Raw genomic sequence first — 16,239 nt, 5'->3', positions numbered from 1 at the left:
TTTTGGGTTCAAGAGAGGATTTAATGCCCAATACCGCTTGTAAGATTTCGGCAAACTTTTGTGAGTGGTCCAAGAGTGTGTGCTCCAGTAATACATCTGAGGAGTGGGGGGCCTCCCCAGTTGCTCCCCTGGTATCCGATGTGCATGTAGCATGTTTATCTTGTTTGGGGGAATCATGGAGGCAGTCATAGGAGCAGGCGCCTCTGTGATGTAGATAGTGCGAGGGGTACAACCCTCTCCAATTACCCCAAGTCCATGTATTATAAGAGATATAGCGCCTAGAAGTTAGCAGAGACAGGCGTGACGAGGGCGGAAGGATCTCCTGCATAGTTGGTTGGATGCAGGTGAGGGCAGGAGGATGTTGCAGAATTGTTTGGGTCAGGCAGTTCCTTATCGGAGATGCTATGCTAGCGATGAGGCAACAGAGATATGGAGGATGATGTGGGGCACAGCGGTCGCAGCACGACTGATAGCAGCAGCCCCAGGGCCCGCAGCATGGGAGGAAATTATGGTCTCGCTCAGTGGTGATGCATATCAAAGCAGGTGGGGTCCGGTCTCTTTATTCAGAACCCCAAACCTCCACCTTGGAGAGGAGCCAAAGATGTGGTCGGCAGCTTCGTCTTATATTCAGGCTCTCCCTGTAGTTCAGGCAACGATGGGGGAGCAATATGACAGTCAGGAGAGGAGAGAGTGAAGCACAGCTGGGGGGATCACACAAGTCACTCACCGCTCAATCCAGATGAGCGGGAGTCCCAAGCAATATCGTTGGTGTCCAGAAGCACTGCGGGATGGTGAATGGCAGACAGGCTTATGGAGCTCTGTTTCCCGCAACTCACCCGATTGCAATCTTGGCCATGCTCCCCTGTCTGCATTATATTTAATGTATATTTCCCTTAAGTATCACTGTCGTAGACCTTTTGAGGCCAAGGCGCTCCATAAGACTGTGGTCTAAATTTTCTATGATACGTTGACCCAAACGAAAAAAAAACAGTATATATATGTTCCTTCACAGACTAACAAATTAACTTGATGAAAATGACTGTACGGGTTACATTCTACTAATCAATTGATTTAAGCCTGAGCAGAGAGATTTCTGAGTAGTAGGCATTATAAAAACTTCAGTTAATCATACATCTGTCTTGGGCTTGCTGTGCAAACACAATATCAGCAAGTCGCTCAGACCGAATAGCTGCCCAAGTTGCTCTTTCTCAGTAGGACCTTAACTTCAGCTTTGAAGCAAATTATTCTGACTCGGGCAAGTAGTCTTCACTCAAGTCATGCTGATCAATCTACAATTAGAGCAGTTCTTTCCAAATAAAAGCTTGGGAGAATATAATTAGAGTAAATGGAACTGCAACATAATGGCTCTGGCAGCATTTTTAAACCCTGAAGGAAAACCCAATTCCAGATGGAACAAGCAATAAAGAGATGAAGCCCTGCTATGCAGTAATTTTACAAATAAGTGCATTCAATTATATATAAAACATTTGTGCCAGTATGGGTGAAAACAATGCATCAATACTTTAGAAGTGAGAAACTCTTTGGTTTGACAATTTTAAGGGCACGTAACACTGATCGCCCCAGTTAGTGAATCGAAATATGCCAGAACCGTATTTGGCAAAGTGCGTAACAAGGCCCAGAATGTGATTGCCAAAAAAGATACCTTTCAAATATAATTCCCAAGTACTTATATTGGGGGGGGGGTGCCAACCTTGTGAAACCAATATAAATTCACTAACAAATAGATATATATGTTTCGAAATATTAACCAATTTCTCATTTCAGAAATACGAGAAAAATAAATACCTTGCTTTTCTTTTTCCTTCAGTGGATCGGTGTTATAAACTCGAAACCCATTCTCCATTCCACAGGCAAAACAACCTAAAGCAAGAAATGACAAGAAAATATATACTTGTTGAACTCAAAACTTTGATTATGCATAACACAGTAAGACCTCAAAAGGACAATTTTCATTGGTTTCAACTTGAAAGAATGTCTGAACTACTGTAGCCTAAAGCAAAGTCAAGTTAAAGTAGTGTCCTACATAAACACTATCTATCTGCTCGTTTATAGATGCTACTAAGCATATTACATGTCCGGATGCATTTTATTGTGTGAATTAAATCTCCTGGTTTAATGTTTTGCAACATGGAGATGTACACAACAGCAGAAGTGGCTTTCAGAATCAACTGCTGTGAAGATGGAAGCTGAGATATCACACCTTTTGTAGAAGGTTCTGCTTTGGAACTTCTTGGTCCATGATGGAAGAGCTACAGTTTTTTGCCTTTTATTTTTACTACCAATACGTAGGCTGTTGGACAATTCCTGAAGCGCATTTCTGAGGGAACTTCTGTTAACTAGGCATATGCTTCAGCGAATAGAGAAATAACTCGGACTGACAGATATGAAAGTATATCTGAGTGCGTATTTGATTAAAATCAATGTGAGTGGTGTTGAAACACAAGGTACTCCCGTTAGCTAATTTCAACTGTTCTGCAGTTGGACTGTCATCTTTGGGGAAAACATATGGAATGCCTAGACAGGAAAGATAGCAGCTTGTTGGTGGAGTATTGTCTTGATTGAAATCACACCCAATTCCTAGAAAGGAGCTTAATTATTACAAATATACACTCAGGCCATTTAACCAATACGCATCAAATGGTGACTGCTTATTTTGAGAGCAGATGAACAGTGCAGAAGTCAAAATTGTGATGTTGATGGTATCCAGCTCCTTTACAAAACCGATCAGGAGGAAGCACGTGGATAACGAAGCAGTTTTCTTTAGTCTGACTTTAAAGCTTAAGCTGTCTGCCAGACTTTGTGTCAGCCTCTTTCAACCAATGGTTTGAGTCAGTCCTCTTCAGCTGCTGCAGCGCAGTGTCAATCACATCTTGGATTGTCTTGGATGAGCCCATAGGATCATTTATTTCTCATCAGAAATAGCTCATATTTGCAATTATAACAAGGTATCTGCGGCTATATTTTGCACGTGTGGAAGTGAAAGTAATTTGTGAAGGTATTTCTTTTTACACATGTGTAAGTAAAACAAGAATGGTTATTCTGGAGAAATATCATTCACAAGACTGGTAATTACAGACCGGTAATTATAAAGACATATTTTTGCCTAAATTGTCTCGATGAAAATAAGCGTCAACAGTCATTTCCAAAGCTTTCAGTAAGTAACACCGACTTAAAAAGTATGCCTAACCAGGTGCCATACTGAGTTTCATACATTGGTTTTGAACAGTCGTTTGAGGTTTCCTGTATGTCCTCGTTGAAGTTTTGCTCTGTGAAAAGTATTCAACACACAAAGGTTACAGACGATATTTTCCTCATTGTACCCATCCGAGGTAAACTAAAAAATGATCAAGAACTAAGGTCATCTGAACCTTTAATCCAGAAAAAGGACTAAGATCCCTGTTCCTATTTACTCGAGTACCGTGTAAAGAATCCATCCATCCCATGTTTAAAAACGGCGAGAATTAAAAAACTAGATTTAATTTATGCAACCCTCAGTTTTGGTTTTTCTTAGGTGAAAATGTTTGAATCAAGCTTTACAAAAGACGAACCTCGGGAAAAGCATGGGCAGACGTTCAAAACTGGATAACACACCCAGAATAGAAACATCACCGATCACAGGAGTTCTCGCTCTCTTTATCTCCCCAAACAGGAACAGTTGCAATACAAGAAGTAGCAGCGCGTGCCTCTGTTGCTTTTGAGCCTATTGGTGTTTTCCTAGCAGATTCCCTCAATTTGAATTACCAATATGGCATGACCACTGGTGATTATGAGCAGCAGTGGAACAAACACATTGGAAAAGCCTAATCAGTAGTATGATCTGCAGTTCTGACAGTCACATCTGGAGTGTTTTGTTTGGCTAGCAAAGCTAACTTTAGCGTTCCCCTTCAAGTTCTACAGAGACACGTCTGGTTGTGGATGCTACTAGAAATCAAGCATACGTTAACATAAGCCAATTTTGTGTTTACTTTCATTTTGAACTTTGCATCCTAGTACACCACGTGATCACTGCTGCCGTTGTTTAGGCCGAGCGCAAGCGCTTTGACCTGTTGTAATTACTGTGGGCTTTTAATCACGCCCACCTCATGCACATCAATTTCACTCATTCCTGGGCTTGCATTTCAAAAATCCATTGATGTCATAGTTAATTGCTTTACGTTTGTCCCTCCTAGGGTGGTTTTGTTACCGCCTTGCAGACTGACCCTGTTACATGGATAACTGCACGACTGCTGATATACTTCATCGTGGGTTAACAATTTTTTCTTTTGCCTCTCCCCTTCATGCTTCATGCCAGCCATGGTCCACACAGCACAAACAGAGCGCAAACTCTATGGCGGTAGTGGAGCGGTGGTCACATTGTTCACACTTCTACCTAATCAGAGCCTTTTTTTTGGCTCTCGCCTTCACGCTGCATAGCTGTACTACAAAACTCAGAAATCCACAAGGCGGCCCTGTCACGAAACAGCGGGAGAGCCGATACTACAAATTTTAACTGCATTCAGGAAAAGTCGCCACTTAATGCTTTGTAAGCATTCTTTTTCAAAACATTTTCTGCCCATAACTCAGCCTGTGGTGGTCCTAGGACAATGGATTTACCACCAAAATACTCAGCGTGAGGCACTCTTCCTGTTTAGGTAATCTCTGGGTCCATACACTAGGTCAGTGGGGACCCCAAAATAATAACCCCTCCCACCATTCCCTTTTTAAGCTCTCTTATGGGGTAAACTTTTGTTTTACAGCTTGGAGTAGTGTGTGTTCTAAGGGCCTTAGTATTGTAGTAGGCCTGCTGGGCCTGAAAATGTGTAATGTGCTATGCCCTCTAGGGGCTAAATATATGGTTGCACTACATTAATTTGTGCCATTCTAATTTCATGTGGTTATGCCCTTTAGGGGCTAATTATATGGTTATATAACCATATTTCTTACAAATTATATTTTTATCGTGGTGTCCTCTAGGGGCTGTTCTCAGCATTATAGTCAAAATACTACAACATATGCTGCACTCAGTCATCCTATAATGGTTTGCAGAGCATTCTTTTACAAAATATTTTTGCTCATAGCTCAGCCTGTGGTGGGCCTAGGACAATGGGACCACCTACAAAACATTCACCTCAACCTGCTCCTTCTGTCTAGATCATCTCTGTGTCCCCCCACTAGGTTAGTGGGGACACCAAAATAATAACTCCTCTCTCCATTCAGTGTCTTTTTAACATCTTTCCTGACTGGAACTTTCGGTTTACAGCTGACTGAAAATGTGTAATGCACTACCCCCTCTAGGTGTTAAATATATGGTTACACTGCAATACCTTCAGTAATTTTCTTTTTATGTGCTTATGCCCTCTTGGGGCTAACTATATGGTAACATGACCGTGTTTCTTACAAATGCTATTTTCATTGTGGTGTCCTCTAGGGGCTGTTCTGAGCATTACAGTCTAATGCCAAGCGTTTATTTCTGATAAAGGTGTTTATTGGGCTTATATGACAATTGTATTTGTTTTATTAATCTCTCCTTATTGCAGTTATGACCATGATTCAGGTCAATTTAACATCCTTATTACACTATGACTGTTAGAACACTCTTGATTTGTTAGGGTGACCTTTCTAGTTTATTTCTCTTGTTACTCCTCCATGGCTGTCTTGTTCTGGGAATTTTGTTAGCCAGCCAGCAACTCTGTTGGTGAGGTGGTGAAAGTGGTATTCTATTGGAATTAGCATGGCAGATTTAAATTAGGATGCTAAATGGAAACACTTTCATGTTTGTCTGCAGATAGAGGAGGACGGCAATTGGAAGTGCTTTAGTTATATGCAGGGTCACTGGAATTATGTGACAGGAAAATACCAAAATATGAGACAGGGTTGACCAATTTATGTGGAAAGAAAAGTCCAGGTATGAATTTCCAACACAAATAGCTTTACTAAAGCAAATGCAAGACCGATTACATTGCAAATGCTTGTTATCTTGCTGTAGTTAATAACTGGAAGCTTCTACACTGAAGCACTGACTTTCCCAATCACACTGAATGTGATGTACCAAATCAAGGCCAACCTGGTTGTCGTACGTACTATTTATGTGTCAACTCATGTTACCTGAATAGACACGGAGAACATCTGAATCTAATGTAGTAGTATTATGAGAGAATCTTCTAATGTATTCTGTAGTAAAATATTTTGGGGCGTATTCCCCATTGGTGCATATCCTGGGAACCATGTACTTTTTAAATCAACTTTATTATTTTCATCAAAGAATCACTTCATGCAAAACCACTTACAGACGTTATATACTTATGACTCAGGTAGTAGTTCAGCAGGAGTATCTGGTTTATAACTGGAATACACAAACTTTTGTAAACATTAGAACACTACAGCGCTAGTCCCACCCCGTAGATCCATGCCATCTCATCTATGTTTCTAACCATCTTGGTGCTGTCCCCTCAGCTATGTTTGTGTAGCACAATGGATGCTATCTGTGCCGACTCCCCCAAAGACCCCAACATCCTGACTAGGAGAGCTACCAATGGGAGGGAGAAAGGAGGGTATGTGTGTGGAGGGAAGGAAGTCATAGGCAGGCCAGTAAGCAGTGTTAGTTTTCAATTATGTCTAAAAACATCTAGCTAGTCTGTGAGTGTCTCTGAATATCTGCAATTCCCATAGCAAGCCATCCCACAAAGCTGCTATGGGAACCTTACACAGCCCTCACACCTCTTATTGTCACTGCTTCGGCATTGCCGCACTTAAGCATTTCAGTGCACCAGTGTTGCAGGCTGAAGAGTGTGCTCGCATTCCAATGCATTGCTATGGAGCAGTGAGCTATTAGTAATGCGAAATCTATGAATCAATTAGTTACCCTTTGGGCTTTTAGTAATACCCCTTCTATGGTCAGTAGGCCTGTGCGACCTGTCACTTCTGAAACGGCCTCTGTGACTTCTCTTCATAGGACTGCGACTACTGGGCAGCCGCAAAACATATGTGCTATGTCGGCATTTGGTGCACAGCACCTGGGACACAGGGAGGGGGATCCGAATAAATTATGCAAGCTTGCAGGAGTGTGTTAAGCCCTGTGGAACACATTATGCTGTATATAATGAAATGTAGTATTACGGGACTGCTTCTGCGGATAGTGTAATGCTCTATCCCATGCCTTAGGTGTCAGGTCACAAACTACGCCTCTTTCCTGGCAGCTCATATCGGCAGTAAGGGATCCCGGATATTGTGGGCTAGGGCCCTAGTGAACCATGTGATGAGTGTTCATCCACTGCCCATGATGTGTAACGTATGTACAAGCAGGTGTTGCTCTGGCTCTGTGTCAGTAATATGCCATAACCTACCAAGTTCCGCTACCAGTTTGCTGTGGGCAGGAAATGACCTACCAGTAGCTCGCATTCTTCCTCTAGTTGGTCAAAGGGGCTAAGCACACCATCGTGCAACATGTCACCCAGGGTTGCCATCCCAGCCTCATCCCAGGTTGCCAAACCTTCTCTGCCAATTAGCTCGCAGAAAAGTTAAATAGTATTTATTCGTATTGCGGGGGAATATGGAGTGATACTTTGCATGAGGCACACCCCTCTACCATAGCTTTCATGCACAATGCGCATTCAACTTTTGGCCTCCTGGAGAAGCCTCGCTCATGGGAGCAGCGAGCCGCGGATCACTGCCTGCGCCCTAGGTACTTATTCCCAACTCATCAGTCTGTCGCCCAGCTAACCACCGTGCAGGCCATGGTAACTGTGCCACTAAATAGTCAAATAAAAAATATGGGGACCCTAAAAATCCCTTGTCTACCAATGGCTGTAGTTTAGGTAAAACAACTCGTCTCCTGCAACTACAACCAGATTCAGTGATGCTAGAAATTAATGCTCCCATACCAATTTAGCCTCCTCTCTTCAATGCAGAAAGATGAAAAGAGACAGACAAGTGGATAGACAGAGACAGATATATCATCTGGGAAGCAAGGGAAAGACTCTGGAACGGAAGGGGTGGGGTACACTGAGACCTAGGAATGGGAAACAGCAGGACCTCAGAGTGGAAGACACCAGGACATCAGAGTGAGAAACACTGGTACCTGGCAGTTGGGGACATTCAGCCTTGGAGACAGGAGATACTGGGTTTTGGAATAGGAGAAATTTAGACCAGGACTAAGAGATATACAGAAGGGGACGCATGAGACACTTGGACAGACTGACTGAGTAACACCGAGACGAGGACTAGAAAACAATGGAGGACTAGACATCAGTAAAACATGACATGTGACAACAACACAGGCGACGCAGGGACAGACAGGGAGTCAAGTGCACAAGGAGACGAGGACAGAGAGACATGAACTTGAGGGTTGTGGAAGATGAGTATAGGTGGATGAGATTGCATAGGCATAAGGGCCTACGGGGTGAGAACAAGGACTGGGGCAGGAGACAAACAGAAAGGTGCACCACTGGCTCAGGATACAAATGTCAAACCTCCTAAACATACGGTAAAGGCACTACACAACCTAGGCCCCCTCTACCTAAACAGTTGCATCTCTTTCTACCAATCACCTAGACACCTCCGCTTCGCAGGACTCCTACTCATACACTTCCCACGCAGACACAGGCCCAGTTGAGGAGGATGGGTGTTCTCTTTCATCACTCCTAAAGCATGGTACTTACAGTCTACATAGAGTTTCCTCCTCTCTTCTTGAATTCTGCAAGAAGCTGAAGGCCTGGCTTTTCAATTAATCAACCTACCACAGGCACGGTTAGGCTCACACATAAGCTCTGAGCCAGTTTACACTCGCAGATAATAATGTGCTCTACAAATAAACAGAACATAACGAGCCAAGAACCTGGTGCAGGAATCAGTCAAAAAGGGTACAAACCAACAGTGAGAACAACAGTCATATCTGACCTGCATAATTAACAAACTGAAAAATGTTCACTGTTGATAAACATGCCTTCATAATTTGCAACATGACTAGATAAGTACACCATGGGCGGCTGAACTGCTGAATCAAAAGCCCGATGCATAATTTTTCCTTGATAGCCTTATGTACATTTTTGGAATGACTACCTTGCTGGATTGTTTCTAAGTACTGTCATGTAACACATAGATGCAATCACAACCAATAATATGAAAATGATAAACAGGTTTAAACAAAAAAAGAAGGGTACAAAGCAACTGTGCTGTGGGGCAGGGAAATATAGGTACTGGAGAGCTAGAAGGCAAAGCCACCAGGTGTCTGCATGGCACAGGAAATATCACAAGCACTAAGGAGCCCTGGAGAGGTAGGCAATAAGGAATCAGGAGGCACAGATACCTATGGATCCAGGAGGTACACACTCAGATGTCTGGGAAGCACCCAGGTTTCTTGGAGGCACAGGTACTGAGATGTCCAGGAGGCATAGGTACACAGGGGGTCCGGGATGCACCAGGTACTCAGCAGTCTAGAAGGCACAGCAGGTACACAGAGGTTCGTGAGGCAGAGGTACTCAGGGGTCTGGGAAGAAAAGGTACTCAGGGGTACTAAGGCAAAGGTCTTTAATTGACCTCAGCAGGGTGGCAGGCTCTGGCCAAGAAAAGAATCATGCTGATAACAGTGCTTTGTTTTAATTGAACAAATGAGTGGGAATAAGCTACTCTACTGGGCCATCACTAACACCTGTTCTTCATTTTCCTCAAGCCTCTCCCCCCACATTCATTTCCGATAAACACACTGTGAATACTTGTACACTTTAATAATGCCTGGCTAACCAGAGTAGTATGTTTGCCAATCATGTATTTCATTGCATTTTTAAAGGGGATAACAGAACTTAAGTGCAATGTTTAAATATCTTTAGCCAATTGAAACATTGCCAATTTAACAGAATAATTGTCAAAACATATGGGGGGTCTATTTTTTTATATATGGGGGCGCCTCATTAAACATTTTAAAGACCTCTATACTAAGGAGTCCAACATATAGGAAGCAAAAGCACTAAGTGGAAGGGGTCCATTGGACACCGACACTAAGAGACAGGTAGGGACTGAAAGACACAGGAACTAGGGGCCTAGGAAACACAAGCACTAAGAATCCAGGTGATACAAGCAATAAAGAACCTGTGAGAAATGGGGAGATGGAAACACCAACAGGGAGGCAGATATACAAGAAAATACAGACACTGGGACAGTGAAATAAATGTCAGGACGGGGGACAACAGGTAAACCAGATAGAAAGGAGATTAGGAGATTGCAAGGAAAGAAGGTCCATGGGGCCTTGAGATAATAGTTGCAAGATGGGGAGGGCAGGGAAGGGACTTGGATGGGAAACACAGGCACAGTGATAGGTTGGCAAAAGCACTCTCAATGTGGATGTATAAGAGCAGTTGCTTCTATAAATAATAACGTTTAATCTAGGTTTGCATTAGTTAGCATGACTGGGCCTCACTTGGTTGCATTATGAAAGAGTGCACGCTTATACTCCGGTGCACAAGCCATGTATGTTCATGTTTTCATTCTCTTTCAGAAAAATCACTGCAATTCATGTGCACGTTATGGTCTGTGTTTGCTGAATAACAGTTTTTTATCTTCTTAACTAATAGAAATATTGACACAGTACAAGGCTATCTCTGTCGTTATTAATGGGTAGAAGCAGCTCATTGTGCAAGGTTTAATTTCATGTTTTTCCCCACAGTAGCTAAATTGTGCATATGTTTAATCCTAATCAACTGGAAGTAAGCGACGGGTAGAGTATCATGCAAATTAATAATCTGATTGGTTGCTATGCAACGCAGCACTTTACTGCAGCCCATTTACATAATGTAATTCTATGGATTTGTATGTTTCTATTGTCTAAAAACATTATAAAAAGACATTTTATTTGGAGAAGAGCCAGTTCCTTAGTTTAGACTGATTGTATGTCATTCTGCTTGACAGGGCTGGCTAGCTACTTACGATGTTTGCTTTTGATTATGCTTATACCTTTAATAAACTAACTTTTGCTTTCTGAAATTTCTCTACTGACTACATCTTTATACAAGATTGGAGTCTCACACCTTTCTTTCATGTCAATGATGATTTGGTTAATGATTTATCTGCAAGAGCTGTCCCTTTCCAGCAATCTGACCCACCGCCTCCCGCCCCCAAAATATAATTATTCTGGGTATATCAATAGTCTGGTAGTTTAGTGGAGAATGCAGGCACATTACTAACTGGTGTTAATTTGTGCCGACCAGAAAGCTAGTTAGTGGATAATTAGGCCCTTGTGGAGAGTTCTCAAGATAAGCGTTTCAGGAAAACTGATGCTGTTGATGTTGAGGTCTTGTGATCACCTTGGCTAATGTTTTTTTTTTTTTTTTTTTAAGAATCTTTTTATTAAAAAAGCGCTCAGTGTTCCATGCATAGCATTGGCAAGTTGATAACACAATTAACGGTACTGGATTCACAATCGTAGTCCATATAGTGGAAGCAAACACATCTCAGATGGAGGTGGTATCATATCTGTATTGAAATCCCAATTCTAATTGTGAGGTCCCAACCCCCCACCTAGTCTTGATCTCTGTAAGTTAGCCAATTGCCCCATATCTTCTTCCACTTCTTTGGCCAGCCCCTACTTTGGTATATCATATGCTCCACATGCTGGCACCACTCAAGATCCCATACCCAGTCCTCCACCCTAGGCATGGCATGGGGTCCAGGAGGAGACGATCCTCCAAAGGTGAGGACTTGGGTAGTTGCTCCCCTGTTACAATATGTCGTTGCAACGCATGTCCCAATTGCAAGTAGCGGTTGCGTTCGGTCTCCCTCATCCCGTAGTCAGTCTGAAGGTCTCCAAAAGAGACATAAGCTTGTTCTCTACAGACATCGCCAATCTACCTCAACAGGTCACTATCCCACCAGAGTCGTACCACCATCTGGGTGTTGGTCGGTAGGGTTTTTTTTTTCCTCTCCTGTACAATAGAGGCAGGTAGTCCCGATCCCCCATGGTCTCCCTGTCCACCCTGTAAGCCAGCTTGGTCCCGTCTGCATAGTCCCAGTCATTCACAACTATCAGGTGTGCTGCCCACTACAATTTGAGCACATCCCAGACTGCTAACCCACCCTCGTGCACTCTCTTTTGCAGCCTGCAGAGCACTGTTCGGGAACTGCCTCCATCCCAGAGGAGCTAGCAGAGCTCGTGATTTACCTTACTAAAGAAGTCGGGGGCATTTTGTAGGGTGTATTTTGCAGCACATAGAGCAGTCGAGAAAGGGTCATCATCTTAAAGAGGACGGCCCTGCACATCAAGGAGTTCGGGAGCGTTCGCTAGTGGGCCACATTGCCACAGTGGCGATCCAGGTGGGGACAGAAGTTCCTATTGAGGAATTCTACAGGGTCTCGTTTTACAGGGATGCCCAGGTAGCAGAAGCCATCCCTCACCACCAGGGCCACACAACATGATGGCAAGCAGAGAACACCTCCTGTTAGTGGGAAGATGAAGGACTTGTCCCAGTTGATCTTATATCCAGAGTAGTCCCTGAAGATTTGCAAGATGTGAAGGAGCCTGTCGACTGTAAGCCACGGCTGTGTGCATAAAGCAGGATGCCATCAGCGTATAGCGAAATACATTCCTTCCAGTCCCCTCCCCTGCTGATTCCCTGGAAAAGAGTGTCCTGGCGACACATGCTGCTTGAGGTTCCAGCGCCAGTGTAAAGATCATCCGAGATACTGGTCAGTCCTGCCTCATCCCCCGATGCAGGGCGAATAGCAGAGATATAGCATTGTTCTCTGGCCAGTGAGGCCTGCTATATCAACCTTGCCCATCCACAGTAGTTGGAACCAGACCCTAGCCTGGTGAGGGCTGCAAAATTGAAGGCTATTTTGGCATCCAATGAAAGTAGAACAGAGGGTTTTGTTTGCTGGTCAGCTGTAGCACCCCATGCTGGCGCCTCAAATTTAACCGCATACCTCTACGGGGCATAAAGTGAGATCAATATCGGTGTGTGATCTTAGTTATAACCCTCTGCAGACAAGATGTGAGTGCCTTAGCAAGCACCTCTGTCTCTACGTTGAGAAGAGATATGGGTTGATACAACCAACACACATCCTGGGGCTTACCTTTCTTTGGGATCACTAGTATTGTGGCTTTTCTCTTGTCCTCTGGCAACCTACCCTCCTCCCTGACAGCTCAGAACATATCCAACATGAGACCCGCCACGTTGACAATGATGGGTTTGTACAGTTCCACCGGTAGGCCGTTTGGCCCAGCCATATTCCCTGACTGTAGGTCTCTTACGGCTCATTGAATTTCGTTTATCGTGAGATCTTGCTCAAGGGTCTGTCTATCTTCCTGTGTCAAGACAGGGAGGGAAATGTGTTTCAGGAGGTCAGCGCACTCTTCACTTGATCTAGTGGTCTGGGAGGCATATAGGTTTTTGTAGTGTGGAGAGCCTGCGTTGTGTCACAGATTTCTAGCACCCAATTGCGTTCCCTGTCTCTTTTTTCCAGCCAGGCTATCAGTTTGCCCGCTTTGTTGCCCATGTCATAGAGGCAACGCTGAGTCACCAAAGCATAAGTGAGTTCCCTCTGTTCAGCAAATCAATTCATGCTGTTTGAGTCACAGCTTGAGATGTTATCTGGACTTATCCTCCCCACCTCTCCGGATAGAAGTGTCAATAGCTAAAATTTCACACCCTAGTGCCTCTATATGGAATTTGTTCTCCTTTTCCCTCACCCAGCCAGAGCCTGAACATGGCCACAGGTCATCACCTTAAAGGCTTCCCAGAGGACACAGGGAGAAGTCACTGTGCCCCTGTTAGTATTGCCCAGTTAGTGACTCTGAAAGTATTGGTCTATCAGGTCTCTAGTATTCTCTAATGGGGTGTTCTTTAAGGCGCCATAGATCAATATGTGGAGGCATCCAGGTCATCCCTCGGGCCGCCAGACGCATCTCCACTAGGGAGTGGTCAGAGACGCACTGCGCCTAGTGGTCGGAGTCTCTAAATTGTGAAGCATGGAGAAGGGTAGTGAAGACATAGTCCAACCGAGAGCAACTCCTGACAAATGTGTAAACTGCCATAAGTCACTAAGTCCATCCAAGCACGTCCATAAAGGCCCTGAGAGAACCAGAGTCTCCACTACTAGTCAGTACTGGTTACCTGTTTAAGTCCCGGTCCATAAGGGCATTCCTAACTCCTGCTGGTATTAATATACCAGGTGGCATTTGCAACAAGGTGGCACGAAGAACAGAGAAGGTCTCAGTATGAAAGCACGGTGGCATGTATACAGAATATATGTTCAGAGTATAGCCCTCCCATGTGCGCCACAAACCTCCCCAGTAGGTGGTGCCATCTAATGCGTGAAACACATGTGACAGAGGTTTTGATTAGAAACCCTAACCCCTCTCAAATTTCAGGCAAACCCTGCATGGGCCAATAGCTTATAGCCAAATCCGTCAAGTGCCTTACAGTGGTTCTCCTAAGGTGTACCTCTTGCAAGAGAACCAGGTTGGGGCCTGTCAACGGAGGTACTGCATCACTACCGTTTGTTTGATTTTGCTACCTAGTCCATTATTGTTCCAAGTAAGGATTTTCAGGGGTGGGTCTGAACTAGTCATCATAATTTAGTTGAGACATAGAAAGGCCCCTGACTGGGCCACTGAAGTGTTAAGCAAGTGCTGGACCTATTGTGTGTGTCATCCCCACCATTGAGCATGTCTGGTAGCACTGATTTAACAAGGTAATTGCAAAGAAGCATCATAAACATGTGTATCCATTTGAAATAGCAAAATGTATAGTGCCCCCGCTAACTCCCCGCACCCTGATACCCTGCATTGTAGACTCAAAACTGCCCAACTTCCCAACCTGCAGAGCACCTGTCGCCTGCCCCCTTTAAGTACCAAACATAGGGGTTCATTTGCTCCTCCTGATCAAGCCGGACAAGTAAACTTATATCAAACTTGTATATCCTGTATATATCTTGTATTGTATATCCCCATGCATTTCCAATTAGCGCATCAACAGTTTCATAATTTCCAAAAGAATGGCACTTTAGTCACCCCCCCACCCCTCCCCAAAGAAGCAGGTGTCTTGCCCAGTCACTCATTCTGGCAGGATTTATAAGTTACCAGTCTGAAGTAGCTCTCACACTCTAGTCATGCGTCCTTTGGAGACTCGACTCAGCATTTGGGTTAGGTTCTCCATCAGCTGCAGAGGGACTCGGAGGGGCACTCCATGCAGGACCTCATTAGGCTCCCAGGTTTTTTGCCAACCCACAGTGCGCCAGTCCTCCAACCAGTTTCAGGCTTCCTCTACAGAGGTGAAGTGCCAGCATTTGCCCTCAGCCACCACTCGTAGTCGAGCAAGAAACAGCATCATAAATTTAACACCTTGGTGTACATGGACTTTTTAACCTCGTCAAAGTTGTGGCATGCTACTGTACTTACAAGGTGAAGTCCGGGAACAACCACACCACAGCGTTTTCATAGTGGAGCTCACCCCAAAATTCAGGCCGCCTGTTGGATCATGTCTCTATCCCAGTAATTGAAGACCCTGGTGATAATTGTTCGGGGGGAGGGGGGCAGTCTAGGTGGAGGCACTAGCGCCCTATAGGCCCTCTCAATAGTGGAGAATTTTGACAGGCGCCTGGGTTTTAGAGTATTCAGGATAAAGTCCTCTGAGAAGAGTTCTGTACTGGGGCCCCCTGCTCTCTCAAGAACCCCCAATACCCTTATATTATTCCTGCATGCCCTCCCTTCCTGGTTTCCAAGTTTGGCGGTCACCATAGTGGTCTGCTTGGTTAGATATTGTACTTGTTCCTCCAGCCGCTGCAACATTCAATTCGGCGGTGGTTTCTTTTTGGAAAGTTTCTTGAAGTCAGCTCTCAGCAGCATTACATCAACGCTACAGCACTGAGATTCGGCTCTAGGGTGCCCTTTAGGTCTCGTATAGCAGCCATTATCTCACCAAGAGAGGATTCCGATGCGCCCAACGGGGACCAATGGCACCTCTGTGGCATCAGTTACAGGCTTGGTCACTGCGTATTTGTGCATCTTGTTGATTGGGATGGGGCTTTGTTATGCACCATTCAACCCAGAGGGAGTTTTTCGCTCTTTCCTAACCGTCACCCGCCCACAATTCGATGCAAGTATGGGAAGTATACTGCTGTTTAGACGAGGCCCCAATCAAATAATTCTATACCCGCTTTCGTGGAGCAGAGAGGAGGCCCCAAAGGCAGAAGCCGGGTCGCGGCTAGGTTATAGTCCGAAACACTGTACAGCTGGGTTGTTATGCTTCCCAA

At 44.4% G+C, this 16,239-nt stretch overlaps 1 protein-coding gene across 3 annotated transcripts in view; it reads right to left on the bottom strand.

Annotated features, from left to right (window-relative positions):
• WDR45B (WD repeat domain 45B) overlaps window positions 1–16,239 on the bottom strand; it is a 217,890-nt gene that overhangs the window by 160,530 nt on the left and 41,121 nt on the right. For all 3 annotated transcript variants that reach the window (XM_069200359.1, XM_069200362.1, XM_069200360.1), the window contains exon 2: window positions 1,807–1,881. In XM_069200359.1, coding sequence (XP_069056460.1) covers window positions 1,807–1,881 — 75 coding nt within the window. The remainder of the gene's footprint in view (window positions 1–1,806; window positions 1,882–16,239) is intronic.

Source organism: Pleurodeles waltl, chromosome 7 (genome assembly GCF_031143425.1).
Source record: "Pleurodeles waltl isolate 20211129_DDA chromosome 7, aPleWal1.hap1.20221129, whole genome shotgun sequence".
NCBI lineage: Eukaryota > Metazoa > Chordata > Amphibia > Caudata > Salamandridae > Pleurodeles > Pleurodeles waltl.
This window is presented reverse-complemented; position numbering and strand designations above follow the sequence as displayed.